The sequence below is a fragment of the Erithacus rubecula genome (genome assembly GCF_903797595.1).
Source record: "Erithacus rubecula genome assembly, chromosome: 5".
Classification (NCBI taxonomy): Eukaryota; Metazoa; Chordata; class Aves; order Passeriformes; family Muscicapidae; genus Erithacus; species Erithacus rubecula.
This window is the reverse complement of record NC_136687.1, coordinates 10,730,599-10,746,192: the sequence shown is the minus strand read 5'-3', so window position 1 is coordinate 10,746,192 and position 15,594 is coordinate 10,730,599. Positions and strand designations below refer to the sequence as shown.

General features: G+C 37.9%; 1 protein-coding gene and 1 long non-coding RNA gene across 2 annotated transcripts in view; one reads left to right on the top strand and one right to left on the bottom strand.

Moving 5' to 3' along the window:
• The window catches only part of JAKMIP1 (janus kinase and microtubule interacting protein 1), a 140,685-nt gene continuing 125,091 nt past the window's right edge, over window positions 1-15,594 (bottom strand). The window contains exons 20-22 of the mRNA XM_079306394.1: window positions 5,256-5,321; window positions 2,517-2,561; window positions 1-100 (exon numbers count right to left, since the gene is read on the bottom strand). Coding sequence (XP_079162520.1) covers window positions 68-100; window positions 2,517-2,561; window positions 5,256-5,321 — 144 coding nt within the window. The 3' untranslated portion in view covers window positions 1-67. The remainder of the gene's footprint in view (window positions 101-2,516; window positions 2,562-5,255; window positions 5,322-15,594) is intronic.
• LOC306802358 lies at window positions 12,601-14,792 on the top strand. Its single transcript, XR_013774347.1, has 3 exons — window positions 12,601-12,870; window positions 13,800-13,876; window positions 14,594-14,792. It is a non-coding gene; the product is annotated as an uncharacterized lncRNA (long non-coding RNA).

The following is a 15,594-nucleotide window of genomic DNA, read 5'->3' as shown; positions in this document are numbered from 1 at the left end:
GCTTTATGAAAATATGCACCAATTTAAAGATGCTTAATAAATATTTTCTGTATTTTTGCACGTGGACTCAGCTTTTCACTCCATAGGTTCTTGTAATAGCCTGTAAAACAAAACAAAAACCAAAACAGAAAACAAAAACAACAAAAAAAAGAAAAAGTCTGCTGAGCTTTAGATAAAAAACATACTTTAGAAATACATGTTGGTATCAAACCCTAAATTCACAAACTGCATAATGCCTTTCTGTATGCTTTATATTACCTTCAGAATAACCAAAACCAAAATTACTACCAGTAAATCACCTGGTTTGCCTTGAAATAGTTAACAGTGTTGAAAAGTCCAACTATAAATAAGTATCATAAAATTAGCTTTCCAGTCTTGGATTAATCAGAGACAGATTCACCCCTGGCAAGAGGAATTAAAGGAAATTGCCCTTCACACCAGCACCACAATGTGATCTGCACTCTTAGAAATGTCAAAAGCTGAGTAGTTGTGTGGCTGCACAGTCATTACTCCTATGTTATCTCCTCAAAATGCTTGTCACCAAGCTTGAATTTAATTACTTAAGTACTTACTGCTAACAGGAAGAGTGGCACATTATATCAGCACACTGCATTTCCTGGAGACTATTAACATTTGCAATTTCTTTAATTTTTTTTTTTTTTTTAATCCAAAGGGACCAGAATACTGTACGGTTATATAAGTGTGGAAACCTATAGATCCCTTGAATGCATAGTATGCCAAAATATCTTAAACAGAATTTTTAAAATGCTGGTGATTTCATTGTTTACTGAATATTTATAAAATATGTCTAGGCTTGGCCAGTATATCTTTCAACATATTTAAAAACAAATATATTCATCCAAATGTTAGCACCTCTAACTGGGACTAGTATAAAAAACCTGGATGAAATTCCAAAGACAACAGTTTGGTGACTCTTTTAACATTACTCTTTCAAACTTATCTTAACCAAAATAGCATCTGTCTTATCTGATCTCATCCAGAAATTCACTTCAAACTGTGGAAAGATGAATAGTTTACCACTAGGTTTCACCTTCTTTCAAACACTTCTCTATAAGCATATGCTCATTTTTTTGCAAAATAAAGAAAATTTCAGAATAAATCCCAAAATTACTGAAAATTGTTGTTCAATTTCAACTACTTTTCAGTTACTAATAATGAAAAGAAAGTTCCTGCACTTTTAAGAAAACAATAATACCTGAGAATTACATTCCACCCATCTGCATCTGTTACCATTTTATTGAAAAATAAAAAGCCTAAGCAGTAAAGCAAGTTCCAAAGAGTATCAACAGAAAGATGATAACTGACCATGCTGGACCTGAGTAAATCCTAGAAAGAGCCCATAATAATACAAGTCTGATTTCTCAAAAGTACTTGAGATATGGACAGAAGAAAACATTGTTTTATGCTTTGAATATTGTTTCATGATAATAACAGGGGCTTGGGGTAACTATTGTCATAATTCTTTTTCATCACACAGCATTGATAGCAGTTTCAAAGATGTTGATTAAACTCCCACTATAAGGAGATTGCTTGAAGATAATTCACAACAGATTACACAAGAAAAAGCTTGGAAATTTTGTAAAGGCAAAGCCATTGTGTATTACTGGGTTAAAAACAACCAAAAAACCCCCAAACCCTACAACAGTAACAATACAAATACTGTGTAATATTCAATAGCTTTAAAGCATGGTTTAATACTTAAACAGTTAGGCTGTTGAGTCACCATCCTTTTGAAAGGCAGTGTGGAACCTGCATTGCTCCAGGGAAGAGCACTGGGACTGATTTTCTAAATTGCATTTCCCTCTTGCTGTCTGTGAAAGGTGAGTACTGGCACTAGGGCTCCTGCTACAGCTGAAGAAATTCACTGCCTTTGGCACTGAGCTGAAAGGTCAGGACACTGAAAGGACAGCGAGAATGATGGCAGTGTCTCAAGGGAGAGGAACAGAAGTTTTTTATCCTCACCCTTTCCATGTTGTGTCATTTACATTGCAACCTTCAAAACGGCTCATAAAAGGGAAAATTTCTTATTATTTCTTAAGTTATTTCATGGCCTCAAGTATCTGGAGGAAGTAAAATTAACTCCTTATTTTGCATGGGTGGTTATGCTCACAGGGCTTCTTAGAAAGCCAAACAAGCCAAACATCATTTGCCACCTTTCCATCCAGCATGACAGAAGGCAGGAATCTACAGCAATTAACTGTAATTCATTTCAGACAAAATGTACCTGGCTCTGCAAGAATGGAAAGCACTCACTGCAGTTATGGCAGTCAGTATCTTTGAATATAAAATCACTGCTCATTGAAAACCCAATGATTTTCTGCAGAAATCTAGGAAGAAAAGTATCCAAGTTGGACTTTGTAGATGACTCTTCCTCTCTGTGCAGGTAAAACCAGTATGCCCTTCCTCATGGTTTCAGGGTCTTAAAAACAATCCCCAAAATATGGCAAAACCTAGGAGTCAAAAAGGGAGTACAAAGAAATATAAAGAATACCAACCACATGTCTCGGCTCAGTTGTGTCATCAAGGCCACAGAATGAATGCTAGTGAAAAAAACAAAAAAAGGAACAAAAACTATAACATAAGATCAAAAGAAAATGAGGAAAAAAGAAAAGAAAGAAGATGTAAGAGATGTAATATGAAATCCAGTGACATTACAGCAGTTAGTCTTACATCATTAATTGAAAGAAAGACACAGTATACCAATCTTACTCTAAAATGCAGTAAAAAAATCAGCATTTGAGGGCAGTTTTACAATGGCAAAATCTCTGGATTTTAAAAAATTCATATATATTATGTTTGGCTTTGTGGTTCACTCAGAGTACTTTTAATTACACACACTAAAGCTTTCCTGAACCAAGACTTAACAAGCCAAGGACACAACCTAAATGCAACTGAAATAGCAGAGAACCAGCTATGAGAAGAGCACAGTATATTTACACAACATTTGCTCCTAGTACATCAACTCACAGATTGAAACTAAGATTTTATATCATTCTTCTGTATAGCCTCTAGAAACAGGATAGTTTGCTGAAGAATCTATAGGGAAGAAATACTGTAATCCTTATGTTCTGATTTGACAGAATTTTACACAAAATTTAAAAATTGAATCCACTCCTAAAGGAAAATAAAAAGTCATATTCATGATACAGTAAATGATGCATTGCCCTTAGCTATCACCACCAGCAATGGGCTCAGCTATAAATGCTGCTGTTCCTTCAAAAGCATAAGACTTCTCTCCACAAGAAATTATTGTACTCAGTATCAGTGGCATGTAGGTGTCAGTCTGCACCCTTTAACACATTAAACCTTTAGAAGAACAATGAGGTAAAATTATATCATTCATTAATTCCCTGACAACACAATCTTCCTTTGGGCCATCAGAATGGGATTTAATCCCAGGGAAAAAATAATTCAAGTGTAATTGGGATAGAAGGAAGCCCTCCACTCATGCAGAAGTTGAAGGTTAATAGAAAGAGATGAAGCTTTTTTGAGGTCTCTTGCTAATGTAACATTAAAGCAAAGAGGATGTTAATCATTTTAACTCATTACCAGCTTTCTGCTAAGCTTGTGATTAAGCTCTTTCTTTTCCAGTGCTTTTCCACATCCATCCGGCTGATGAACCAGCAGAGATAATGCTATTTTCCATTTCCAAAATTATCAGTCTGGCTAATCCTATACCTGCTCTGTAAACTGCAATGGCAATGCCTGAAATGCTTACATTTTGGCAATAGCAACATCTAGAGATGTTGACTTTTTAGAACAGATGGATAAGCAGTAATATTTGAAATAACTTAGTATGTACAAGTATTGTCTATCCCTCAACATTTCTCTGCTTTGAGGAGTTCAGTGTAGCACCTTAGACATCATGGCTGCTAGGCAGGAGCAGCTTCAGGAACAGACGTGGTCAGGGGCAGAAGAGGGCAAAGGCAGAAGAAGAGCCCTTTAAAGGGTAAAAACTGCCTGTGTTTCTCTGCCAGTGCAAACATGAAGTGCTGCCCTCCCAGTGGATGCAGACAGAGCAGCCCCAGCACGTCACTGGGGGTGACATAGAGCAATAATCAAAAACAGCACTTGACAGCCCAGCTTCTGCAGGCTCTTCCACAAACACAGAATGGAAAGTGCAGAAGGCTACAGCACAGGGGAGACAGCTACTGTAGGAGCAGAAGGGGCCAAGGAAGGAAGATGCTGAGGGAGTTGGAATAGTTGCTAGAAGTGCAACTGGGAGGACTGCCACATCCTGAAAGCAGATGAAGGGATGCTGAGACCAGAGAAGGGTGAGGAAGAAACTTTTCCACACCCAGTGAGCTGCTCCCTGAAGCCTCTCTGTTCTGCAAACCCCACTGACACCTTTCAAGTCCCTCCAGAATCCTGCAAAAGCCTTCCTTTTGTCCTTTTACCCCATTCTCATCCCAAGAGAAAAAAAAGACTGAAAGCTCCACTAACACCTCCATTCAGCCCAGCAGTAGGTTTATGTAGGATTACATATCTATAAATGCTGAAGAAAATGAACCTGGGATGTGACTCATATTGGGATCTAGGCACTGGTTAAGCAAGAGCAACATAACTAAAACACTGCTGGGGCCTAAAACAGTGCTGGAGCACTGAAAGACCCATTGTCAGTCCATACTCTGCACAGCAGTCTAAATCCACAGACCTGGGAAAAACCTGAGCCCACATCCCACAAACCTTGTGCCATCCCTTGCTTGGGAACCACAGTGACACAAATTCTTTTGCTGTCTGAAGCTTTGATCAGAGCTGCTTCTTAAAAAAAATAATCATATCTATTATAGTAACTTGTTTCTATATTAAATCAAGAAATGCTCCTTAATTGTAGCATTTCACTTGTATTTCACTAATTTTGTTTTATTTTTCATTACTTGAAAGTTGTGCATAGCAATGCTATACAAAGAGTAGGGCTGAGCTAACCAATTTTTTCAGAGACAAATCTTTGTTCTTTCTTGATCTAAACCACAGCAAATCATCCTTCTATAAGTCTAGAGTCTCTCCAGACTCCTTGATTCCTTCCTGTAATTGACAGAAATCCTGGATAGGAAATAATTTTGAGCACATTAGGAACAGAGATGCATTTCATGCAGCAATGACTCAATTAAAATTTTATCTTGTCTTAAAATAGATTTTGTGATATTAGGTTAATTACTATTAACATCAGTGCAAGAGAGAAAAAACAATTTTATATGGAAAAATCCATTGGTACTGCCCAGACATAAATTTACCTTTTCTTCAATTTCTTTGAGTTGCCTCTTTTGAAGTTCTATTTTATCTTCTAGATCTCGAATTCGCTGGAACAGAGAAAGCAAAACAGATATTATTATATCTAATTTTAAGAATTGCTGAATCAAAAAGATAAGAAACAGGTTAAAAATAAAGAGAACAAATGCACATTATTAATGTAATACTTTCCTTACAGTTATATTAGGCATGTCCAAGGCAAAATTTTCCACGTTTCCATGAAACCATGGCATTTCAAACAAGCTGCATGTACAGAATGTCATTTACTACCAGAAAGTCTACTCATCACCACTCATTAATCATAACTTTAACACAGGCACACTGAAAATTCCATTTTGCACCAAAATTCCTCTTATATGCAACTGCCAGTTTTTCTGCTTACCTAGACAGTCAGCAGATTACACTATTACATTTTCTTTTAACTCTTTATTTTCTTTTCCTATAAAACATAACCATGCTTCAAGCATAATCAGGCTATACCAGAGCAAAGAGAACACACAGATTTTCAGTTTATCCCAAAGATTCTATCCAGAGACTCAGCTCTGTCCTTTTACCAGTCACCTCCCACCAGAGCCAGATGGAATGTTTCCTTTACTGTAGCTTCCCATATTTTTAAGGATTTTTCTTGCTCAGTTTCACAAAGATTCTCCAAAATATGACTGCTTCTGGGTCCACAGATCTTATTATTTTCTGTATCACATCTCCTTCTTTCCTTTCTGTAAGTTACACTTATTTTTTCTTATTTTTTATTTTTCTTTTGATGTTGGGGGTCTTATGCAATTTATATGCATTTTATTACACTTTCAGTATATTGTACTCATTACAGATAAAGTAGGTTATAAGTAATTTTTTTCTATAGGCAGAAACCTTAAATCTACTAAGAGTCACTGGTGATCAAGAAACAACTTCATACAATGAGGTTTTTTTGGGGATTAACTACCCAATCTCAGCCTGGCCTACAACAGCTAAGGACGTTAACAGCTCCTGAACTTGGAAAGGCAAACTATCATCTCCTCTAATGTGGATAGCATAGGTGAAGAAAATTAATGCAGCTGCTACTGCCTCATTCCCAAATTATTTTATGACTGTCAAACTGACATGAACAACAGTATCTCTTCCAAAACAGCATCCAGTCATCACTTACAAACCCGTGTGTATCAGTTGATGCTGTAGTTACTTAGCTGCATTCAGCTCTAAGACCTCAAATAGGGATAAATGCTCCACACTCATTATAGCCCCAGACAGCTGCAGCAAGGCAGCAGCTGATCCAATGACCAGACTGGTTTGGAGAAGCACAAAGTTTGGCTTGGAAATCACAAATCTAACCTGGAACTATTCCAAAAATGAGGCACACACAGCTCTGCAGTTCACTTTTCCTAGAGTATACTCCTCCACACAAATATTAAAGACAGGCCACGAGCAATAAAAAAAAAAACCTTCTTATTGTTGCTCCTGTTTCAAAATGGATGATTTTGCTTAAAAAAAGTAAAGAAGTTTTGAATGGCATGCAGTCAGTGTAAGTCAATAAAAATCTACACTATATCATACTGCAGTGCTCAAAGATTTCCCCAGATAATACACAAAGCAACAGGAACCAGATCACCCTCATGTGACATAAGTGAATGCACCTTTGCTGACCATCACAAATGCCCCAAGCACAGCTGTATTAATTTCACTTTTCCTCTACTGCATTTGAACTGATCCATAGCTCACCTATGCCCTGCTCAAGACAAGCCTCTCTCATACTCACATACTGTATGTACCAGGAATGTTACAATCACTGTGACAAACCATGGGATGAGAAGCAGGCAGATGGAATCGCCTCCAAGACCTCTAATCCATCAGGTTTGACTCCTGTTTCTCTCCTACTCATTACAGTTATGCTGATTCCTACTTATAACCACATCCCAGACCTGAGTGACAGACTTCAACTCTCTGGGGGTTGTGCTATGCTCTGTAGTAAAATTTGACCGTAGCAAGGTAAGTGGAGAGAAGCAATTTTTGAAAATACTATTTTCATCTTCAAGATTTGTCATGTAAAGGTATTTTTTAATAACTCCTGAGAGTTTGCCTTTAGAAAAAGAAAATAAAATTAAAAAGCCACTGAACATCTGGTGGCTTTCTCACCTCAGGGTTTAGAGCAAGTGTTTCTCTCTAAACGAACAAGTTAATTAGGATAAGATGGCATTTTCAGGATTTGGGAATTCTGTTAATCAAGTAAAAAATCGAGATGTTATTCTTCCCTTATGAATTTTTAATCTTTTCAAGATTATAGTTATCCAGCTATTTTCTCCAACTATTCAAAGCAGCTCTTAAAAAAGGGTTGAGGCTTCCATTTTCCAACTCCCTCATGTAATAATTGTTACATTTTGGGAGATGAAAGATAGAGAATATTTTTAAGGTGCAGATACAGAAACATATACTTTATTAAAAATCTCTTGAAATTCAAAGACAACCTACCAGCTGAAAGTGAAAACACAAAGGATTGAATTTCTTAGGAGTGAAAATCTACAAAAGCCTCAAAACAACTGAACTGCTAACAGTAAGGCAGATTATGCTGGTTTTGACTGGGGTAGAGTTAGCATTCTTTACAGTGGCTGCTATGGGGCTGTGTTTTGGATTTGTGCTGAACACAGGCTGATAACATAGAGATGTTTTTGTTATTGCTGAGCAGAGCTTACACAGAGCCAAGGTCTTTTCTGCTTTTCACACTCACTCTGGCAGGGAATGGGAGGCTGGGAGGAGACACAGCCAGGACAGGTGACCCAAACTGACCAAAGGGATATTCCAGACCATGTGACATCATGATCAGTGTATAAAGTGGGAAGAAGAAGGAGGAAAGAGGGGGACATTTGTAATGGTGGCATTTGTCTTCCCATCACACGTGATGGGCCCTGCTCTCCTGGAGATGGCTGAACACCTGCCTGCCCATGGAACTGGTGAATTAATGTCTTGTTTTGTTTGGTCTCTTCGGCAGTTTTTGCTTTCCCTATCAAACTGTCTTTATCTCAACCCATGAGTTTTCTAGTTTACTCTTCCAATTCTCTTCTGCTGGTGAAGGAGGGATGGAGGGAGGGAGTGCTGGCTGTGTGGGGCTTGGCTGCCAGAGGGGGTGAAACCACAGCAGTTCTGTTTGGTGCCCAGGGTGGGGTCTGAAGGGTTTGGGCTAACAACAGACTCCACTGGGATGTGCTAGAATGGACTTAGAGCTCTTTGTGCTGTGCAGCCAGGAACCAGCAGGCTGCTGTTGCTGCCATGGGGTTTGATTACCTGATTGTGTATTAGAATCCAGTGGTCAGTAGTGGCCACTTTGTGCTTTCCCTGCTTGCTCTGGAGCTGTAGTGCTTACCACCTCCCAGAACTGCCTGGGAAGGCTTTGATATCAGCCATGGCCCAGGGCCTGGGCTGGCAGGTGGCCAGGGCACTGCTGCTGCACTGCTCAGGGTGGATCAGCCAGCAGGGAGACACTGATGTGCACAAATTGTGCATTCAGAGCTGCTCCACACTGGGCGCTGAAGGGCAATGTGCTGAAGGCAGGTGATTGTTTAAATAGCTTGTATTCCTCTCACATGAGTGGAAATCACAGTGACAGAATACTTTTGCTACAAATGAGTAAAATTTTGTAACTAACTACTTTGATGCAGAAATTAAAAGAGTTCACATCTAGACAGATTAAAAAGAATTGTTTTAAAACACAGCCTTGGGCTGGAATTGTTCATCAGGTATCAAAGCTTGGTGTTGTTTACTCCTAGCTGTTTACTTGCTTTCCCCTGGAGGATTATCCAGGAGGATGAAGTGGGTGTAGCTATTCCCATGAATATCCTCTGATTGCTCAGGGACAGCACTGGAAGATAACCAGCATAGTTCAGCTATTTATATATCCTGAAAAAACAGATTTAATAATTTATTTCCATTTAACTGTAGAGAAAACCTTAAAAATATTTACATGTATATGCAATATATTGGCTGGAAAAACCCAACAGATTTACCCTTGCATGGAGTATTTAACACACGAAAAGAATAATTTTCCATTATGTACCTATCTGCAATATCTTGACCACAAAGACAACAATTTCCAAAATACAACTTTAAAAAATACATAATAAATATTGTAAGATAAATAATCATAGCTGTAACAAAAAATGTATCTTCTAGAAGTAGCAAGATATATTCATCAGTCAAATGCTATATTTAATTACTGAGAAGGAGATTACACAAAAGTTAGAGATACCAATAATATACCAAGGCAGGACTGTTTGAGGTTCAGTCTAAGCCTTTACATCTTTATCTACTGTTCCTTTCATTTGCAAGAATTACCAATCAGAAGCTGTGGACTCACTCTCTGATTTCAACAGGTAATTAGATGCTTTCTAATGTTCATGTGACAACAAATCATGCAGAACTATTTCATTGTTATCATGAAATTCTACATATTTCTATGCTTCAGGGTATAAATGGATGATTATGATTATTGAGCTTTTCCTGCTATGTTGTGTAGAGTTGTAACAATTGTGCTGTAAAAGATGCATTCAGCTCTACCCATGACATGGCTTGCAGGAACCTTGCAGAGTAAATCCTGTATACTTCAACAGCACAAAAAAATGAGAGGAAGCAACAAAATCGACTCTATTTTTCTCTCAGAAGTTATAAGTCTCAGCTGAAAAGAAAGCCGCAGGATGTTCTTCCCTTTATTTCCTTTTTTAAAGAGGGATGGAAATATGGATAGGCAACCTGCATCCAGCAGAGTGTTTGTATTTCCCAGCTTGGTCACAGTCAGAACAAGGATTAGGGACAATGTAGAGCAGTGCTCTGCTGGATTCTAGCAATTCCTGGGTTCCTGCAGTTAATAGCTGCCCCTCAGTCACACGAGTGCACCTTTTTTGGGACTGACAGGATTCATGAGAATAATTCTGTGTAGTCAAATCATGGGGCCATACAATGCAGTTACTGTAGGCAAACAAAGAGCCATAGTCAGGCAAAAACAGGGCAATGGGAATGCAACCATGGAAGAGAGGAGTGCAAACATAAGGGATGGATTCTAACACTGTCCACCTTGCCTGCATTCAAAACCAAAAATAATGCTAAAAATAATGCCAAAAATATGAATACTGCCAAAATAATTAATACTTATTTTACATTGATTTTATTACAATAGCAAATAAAATCTCATCACAAAAGTTCTGGATGCCATACGGTGCCTTTGCAAATACTCCCTGCATGGAGCATCCCTGTGTTTTGAAAGAGGGCTGGACAAGCCTCCATTTCAGTGTGGCAGGCGATAAATAAATCAGTAAATAAACCATTGTTCCACTGGCAGTGCAGTTAGCTGGCACTGTGAGTGGTGCAGCCCGGGCTGAGGGCGTTCCTGTGCAGAACTATCAGCAGATGGCTCTGCTGGCCAGGCTATCTGTGCTCAGCAGCAGCTGCAGCTCTGCCACAGTGGGGCTCAGCTCACACAGACACTCCACTGCCACACACCCACCCAAAAAAAGCTGCTCAAGATGCCTTACCTACTCCTTAATTCTGATTTGAACAGACTTCTAAGTTCCATTATAAAACTTTTCTTAATAGTAGTTACACATACAGCACATATGCAAAGGTAGGAGGCACAGATGTTAACAGCCTAAAAATGCTAACAATTAGATAAGGGAGAGCACATCCAGAAGGGTCAGGCAGCTAAAACACACATTTCTTTTGGAAGTCTGTAATGCAAAGACAGGCAAAGACTGCCCCTAATGTGGCAGGCACTACATATGATGTTATGTTAACAGCAGAGTGAAAAAGGGACATTTACCATCAGTCAACCACAGCTATATAAATTGCATGTTCACTGTCTGCAGGCCTCTCCAGTTTAATTCCTGGAGAGATCCCAAACACAAAGGGCTGTTCAACTGCCCCAGAAGCAAGAAATTTGACATTTTTTTCAGCAGAAGATTCCTAATGCTCATAATCCTCCATTTCCTTTCACCTCATGATAGAAACTTCATTTTTTCTGGGAAACCAGATCCACTTCTTGAAGTTCAGTGACTCACTTAAGCAATTCTCTTTGGTAAACTTGAATGACAAGTGCCTTCCAGTACTGTCACAGAAATTAAGATAAGTCAGCTCTTCCTTTCTGAAGTAGCAGAGGACTGAGACACCAAGTTGGGACTTCAAATTCCTACTCCCAGCAGGTCTGACCTTCCTACATAGTGGGAGTGTCTAAGTTTGCTCAAAGCATTGCTTTATAGGCAGTTTGGTACCTGAACTGGCTTTGATGGGACTAGTTCAGGTATCTCTGCACCTACAGCTCTATTTTCCCAACAGCTGGAAAATTTCCAGCACCCTTATTGCACCCTTGTACAAGGGGGTAATGACAATAATGACAGTCTGCAACCAGGGTTATGTAACCTCTTGCTGAGTTTGGATGCTTGTGATTACTCCCTTGTACAAGGATGCAACAAAAAGGATAAAGGAGTATTTAAAACTGAAGACAAAGAGTCCAATGAAATCATATTAGCACACTTCCAGTAAAGAACCAGCCAGACACTGATTTCAAAAGGCAAATTTATGTAATTTGTAGCATGCTTTGGTTCCTGCAGCTACACTGCAAACTCAAGGTTGCAGGCCACATCTCTGGGAAGTCTGAGGAATCAAAGTTTTGGCAAAATGCACCATCCATGATGGTGGATGTGTGCCTGGAAATAGTACTCTACTTTCACTAATAGAGACATTTCAGTAACAGGCTTAGAAGACTCAGCTTGTGGTTTAGCCAAAATGACAATATTGCTCCATTAATAAAAAAGAAGGTTAATGGCATTCCCACACAGAACATATGAAGTATGAGTGCCCAGCATGTTTCAATAGCAATCCATCTACATTAAGTACCATTCCCATTAATATTGCACCCCTTGCAAAGGAGCACTGAAATAAATGGAAATCCTTAGGCTCTGAGCCCTGGATTGCAGTCTCAGAGCTATCATTTTTTTACTGGAGGCAACATTTCAGCACAGTAATGATTTCTCATAAATTTGAGAGTTAGACATGGGAGAAACCTCAGCAATACAAAGAAAGAAAATTGATCTGAGATGTACAAAATTGCCCTACTGCACTTAAATGCCAGGTCCAGATTTCTTCCCCTAAGAGCCAAAAAGTGTGCACTTCCTCATTTGATTTAACTTGTCTTTCAAGCTACCTCAAGTTCTGATGAGAAATGGTCTGTCTCACTCTACAATTACATGGCGCCTTTCACAGATTCTGGTTTGTTTGGGTTTGGTTTTTTTTGGTTTTTTGTTGTTGTTTTTTACTTGATGTCCCAGCTGCCTTTTTAATTGCAAACATAGACTGAGAATTGCTGTATTTTCTCTCTATTGGGCAGTGAGGCAAGCTAGATGAAGTAGTCTTATTTATCTGAGCCTTCTGTCCTCTCCAATTCACCCACATTCACAGTCCTGAACCAGTATCTTGGATGGCTTCAAATCCTCAGGAAGCTTTGTGAAATGGGGAAAAAATCTATCACGAAAATAACTTTTGTGACAAATTTTATCTTTCAGGTAATGATGACCACCTCCTTCATTTAGGTGTCAAACTGCAGAACTGATGTTTTTGTTGCCTAAATGAGTAAGTAAAGAGACCATCCATATGAACACACTGTTTTACAGACAGCAAAACCAAGAAGATCAATTAATCTAGCTGCAAAATATGCTCCTTGCCAGGCTACTCTACTTGTGAAAATACAGGAATGTACTAATTAGGGGGGTTAGAAATCACCTTAACAGTTCCTGTGACACACTTATTGGATTTACATTCACCAGCAAATCCAAGAAAACAATTTGATAATTTTAGCACAAAGCAGACAAAGAAGGATTTGCTAATCTGCTTAGAGCCTGGCCCTGAAATGCTGGAAAGGTTCAGACCAATGTACATTCACAGGATAGGCACCATGGATGGACTATATCTGACATGAACCATGAATCTCTGAAGCCCTCTTATGATCAAGAAGGTATCTCATTCTACAGCAAAATTTGGCATAGGAAATATTTTATCAATCTGGCAGAGGGAAGAATCAATATTGTTTCATTATATCATTATTTAAAGAAGACTCTTATCACTGTTAAGACACAGGTATGTACGATCTTCAGGAGTGTGAACAGCATAACTATGTCACATGTATAAATTGAAACAAAAATGAATATAAACTGACTTGCCTTTAGCTATTATTCAAATCACTAAATGATGGATAAACACATTCTTTTCTTAGGCTTTTTTGAAATCTCATGCATTTTAACAGCTGTTTAAAAGCCTGTAGTATTTTAAAAATACAATTTGCATAGGCAATTGTCACATGCATTACTTAAGCTGTTGGATCTGCGACTGGAAGGGGTGTGCATTCAGAAATCCAAATGTTTTCTTTAATCTCATATTTCTAGAATGTGATTTTGCATAATGGTCGTAAGGGAACAAAAAAGCCACTGCAATAGCATTAGCTTAAGCTGGTTTTGTTGACATCTTATTTTATTTCATGAATGAAAACTTCTTGTAAATTTCAGCCAGTTGCATATGATATAAATATTTTTGGATGGACAGTACCTCTCTGATTGTCACCATGATTTTGTTTGCACAGCAGGTAAAAATTCCATTATTTTTTCTGTTCTGTCTCAACCATTATAATCCAATTAATAGTTACTGATGTAGAATTGTTCTTTTTAATCTGTATTATGCATCTGTATTTTCTTTATTTGCCTTTCTGAGGAGAATGAACCTTTTAGCAGCTGCACTGATGCATATCTCAGCATATGTATTCAGTCACATTTTTAGTAGTAAACCAGTGAATTTTATAAATGCATTCAGCCCTGAATAACTATCTGTTATAATCTGATACAAATTACTGTATATATGTAGTATTTATTTGTAAACTTGATTCATCTTTTTTAACACTGATAATCTTGTAATTTATGCAACTACATACATTGCTATCTAACAAAAGAATAGCCATAGTCCTACTGCTTTTCATTAGGGAAAGCCAATAATTTAAGTCAGATTTATATTTACATAGAATGGCTATACTAAGTCTGTGTGAGCTCAGAAGACAAAACACATTCAACATCTTAAAACTGATGACTCTGTGACAGCCTAGACACATTATCAGACAAATAAAACCCCAAAAACCAGATTCATAATGTAATATATATACATATAGCATTAAATTTAGATTATTTACATTCAGATATTTAAATAACAAATTCCCATGTAGGTAATTATAATGATATATGCATGAATTGTGCATATGAAAATACACTTATCCTTAACTTCTGTAACAAACTTCACATACTTTCTTTTTTAGACTTGCCTTTCCTCAGCTCCCACTTGCTTTTCCTAAGAAACAAGGTATTCAGGATTTCAGATGGGAGGATTTCAGCATTCAAATTTCAGATAAGAGTTTTCTTGACACTAATATTATTGTAAGGCATACAGTTGCTTTTACTTTGAGTAGAACCTCAATCACATCTTGTTTAGGACAAGGAAAGCAGACCTTTCAGATTTTTTTTGGTATTATAGCAGTCCTGCTATCACTAAAGCAATAAGCAAAGCAGATATAGTTGAAGACTATATAAAGAAAATATACATAGGGAAACATTGTAAGATGAACAGATAGAAACTACTAAAATTATTTCTCATCTGCCATGCATGTCAGCTGTGAGAAATTACAGAAGTTCATTGTGATATTGTCATTATAGCAGCAATAACACACTGAAAGACTCCATGTTCACTCCTGCATGACAAATCAATACCACAGGTCAGCAATGATTAGCCTAGTCATGATGGGCTTGATGAATATTGATGACAGTCATACAGCTGTGGTATATCAGATGCTTTTAAAAGCGATTCATTAATATAAAAAATCACATTAACAACAGTAATCTATTACATTTTAAATAACAAAATACAGACCATTAATACTAAGGAAAAAAAAAAGAAGAAAAAATCAGCCTCTACACTACGCAGCCCTCTATATTCAGCTAGCACCTTAACATTTGAGATTCAAAGTAAAAACATTAGGCCATTAAATCTATGTAGATTGGGAGGAAAAATAACAACACCCCAGTCGTTATTATTATAGCAAGGTTCATAGTAATACTTCTGCCTAATTTCTGAATTGTGTGACACAGCTGTGATTTTTTGACCAAGCCAGCCTCTCTGGCACAAGGCAGCATGGAGGAGGAGAGGTTGTCTTTAACTTGTCCTCTCTGTCACAAAGCATTCTGCCAGAGGACAGATTTAGGATAACACCTCCTTGTGCCTACTGAGGTACACTGAGCACAGCATCCTCCCTCCCTCTCTCTC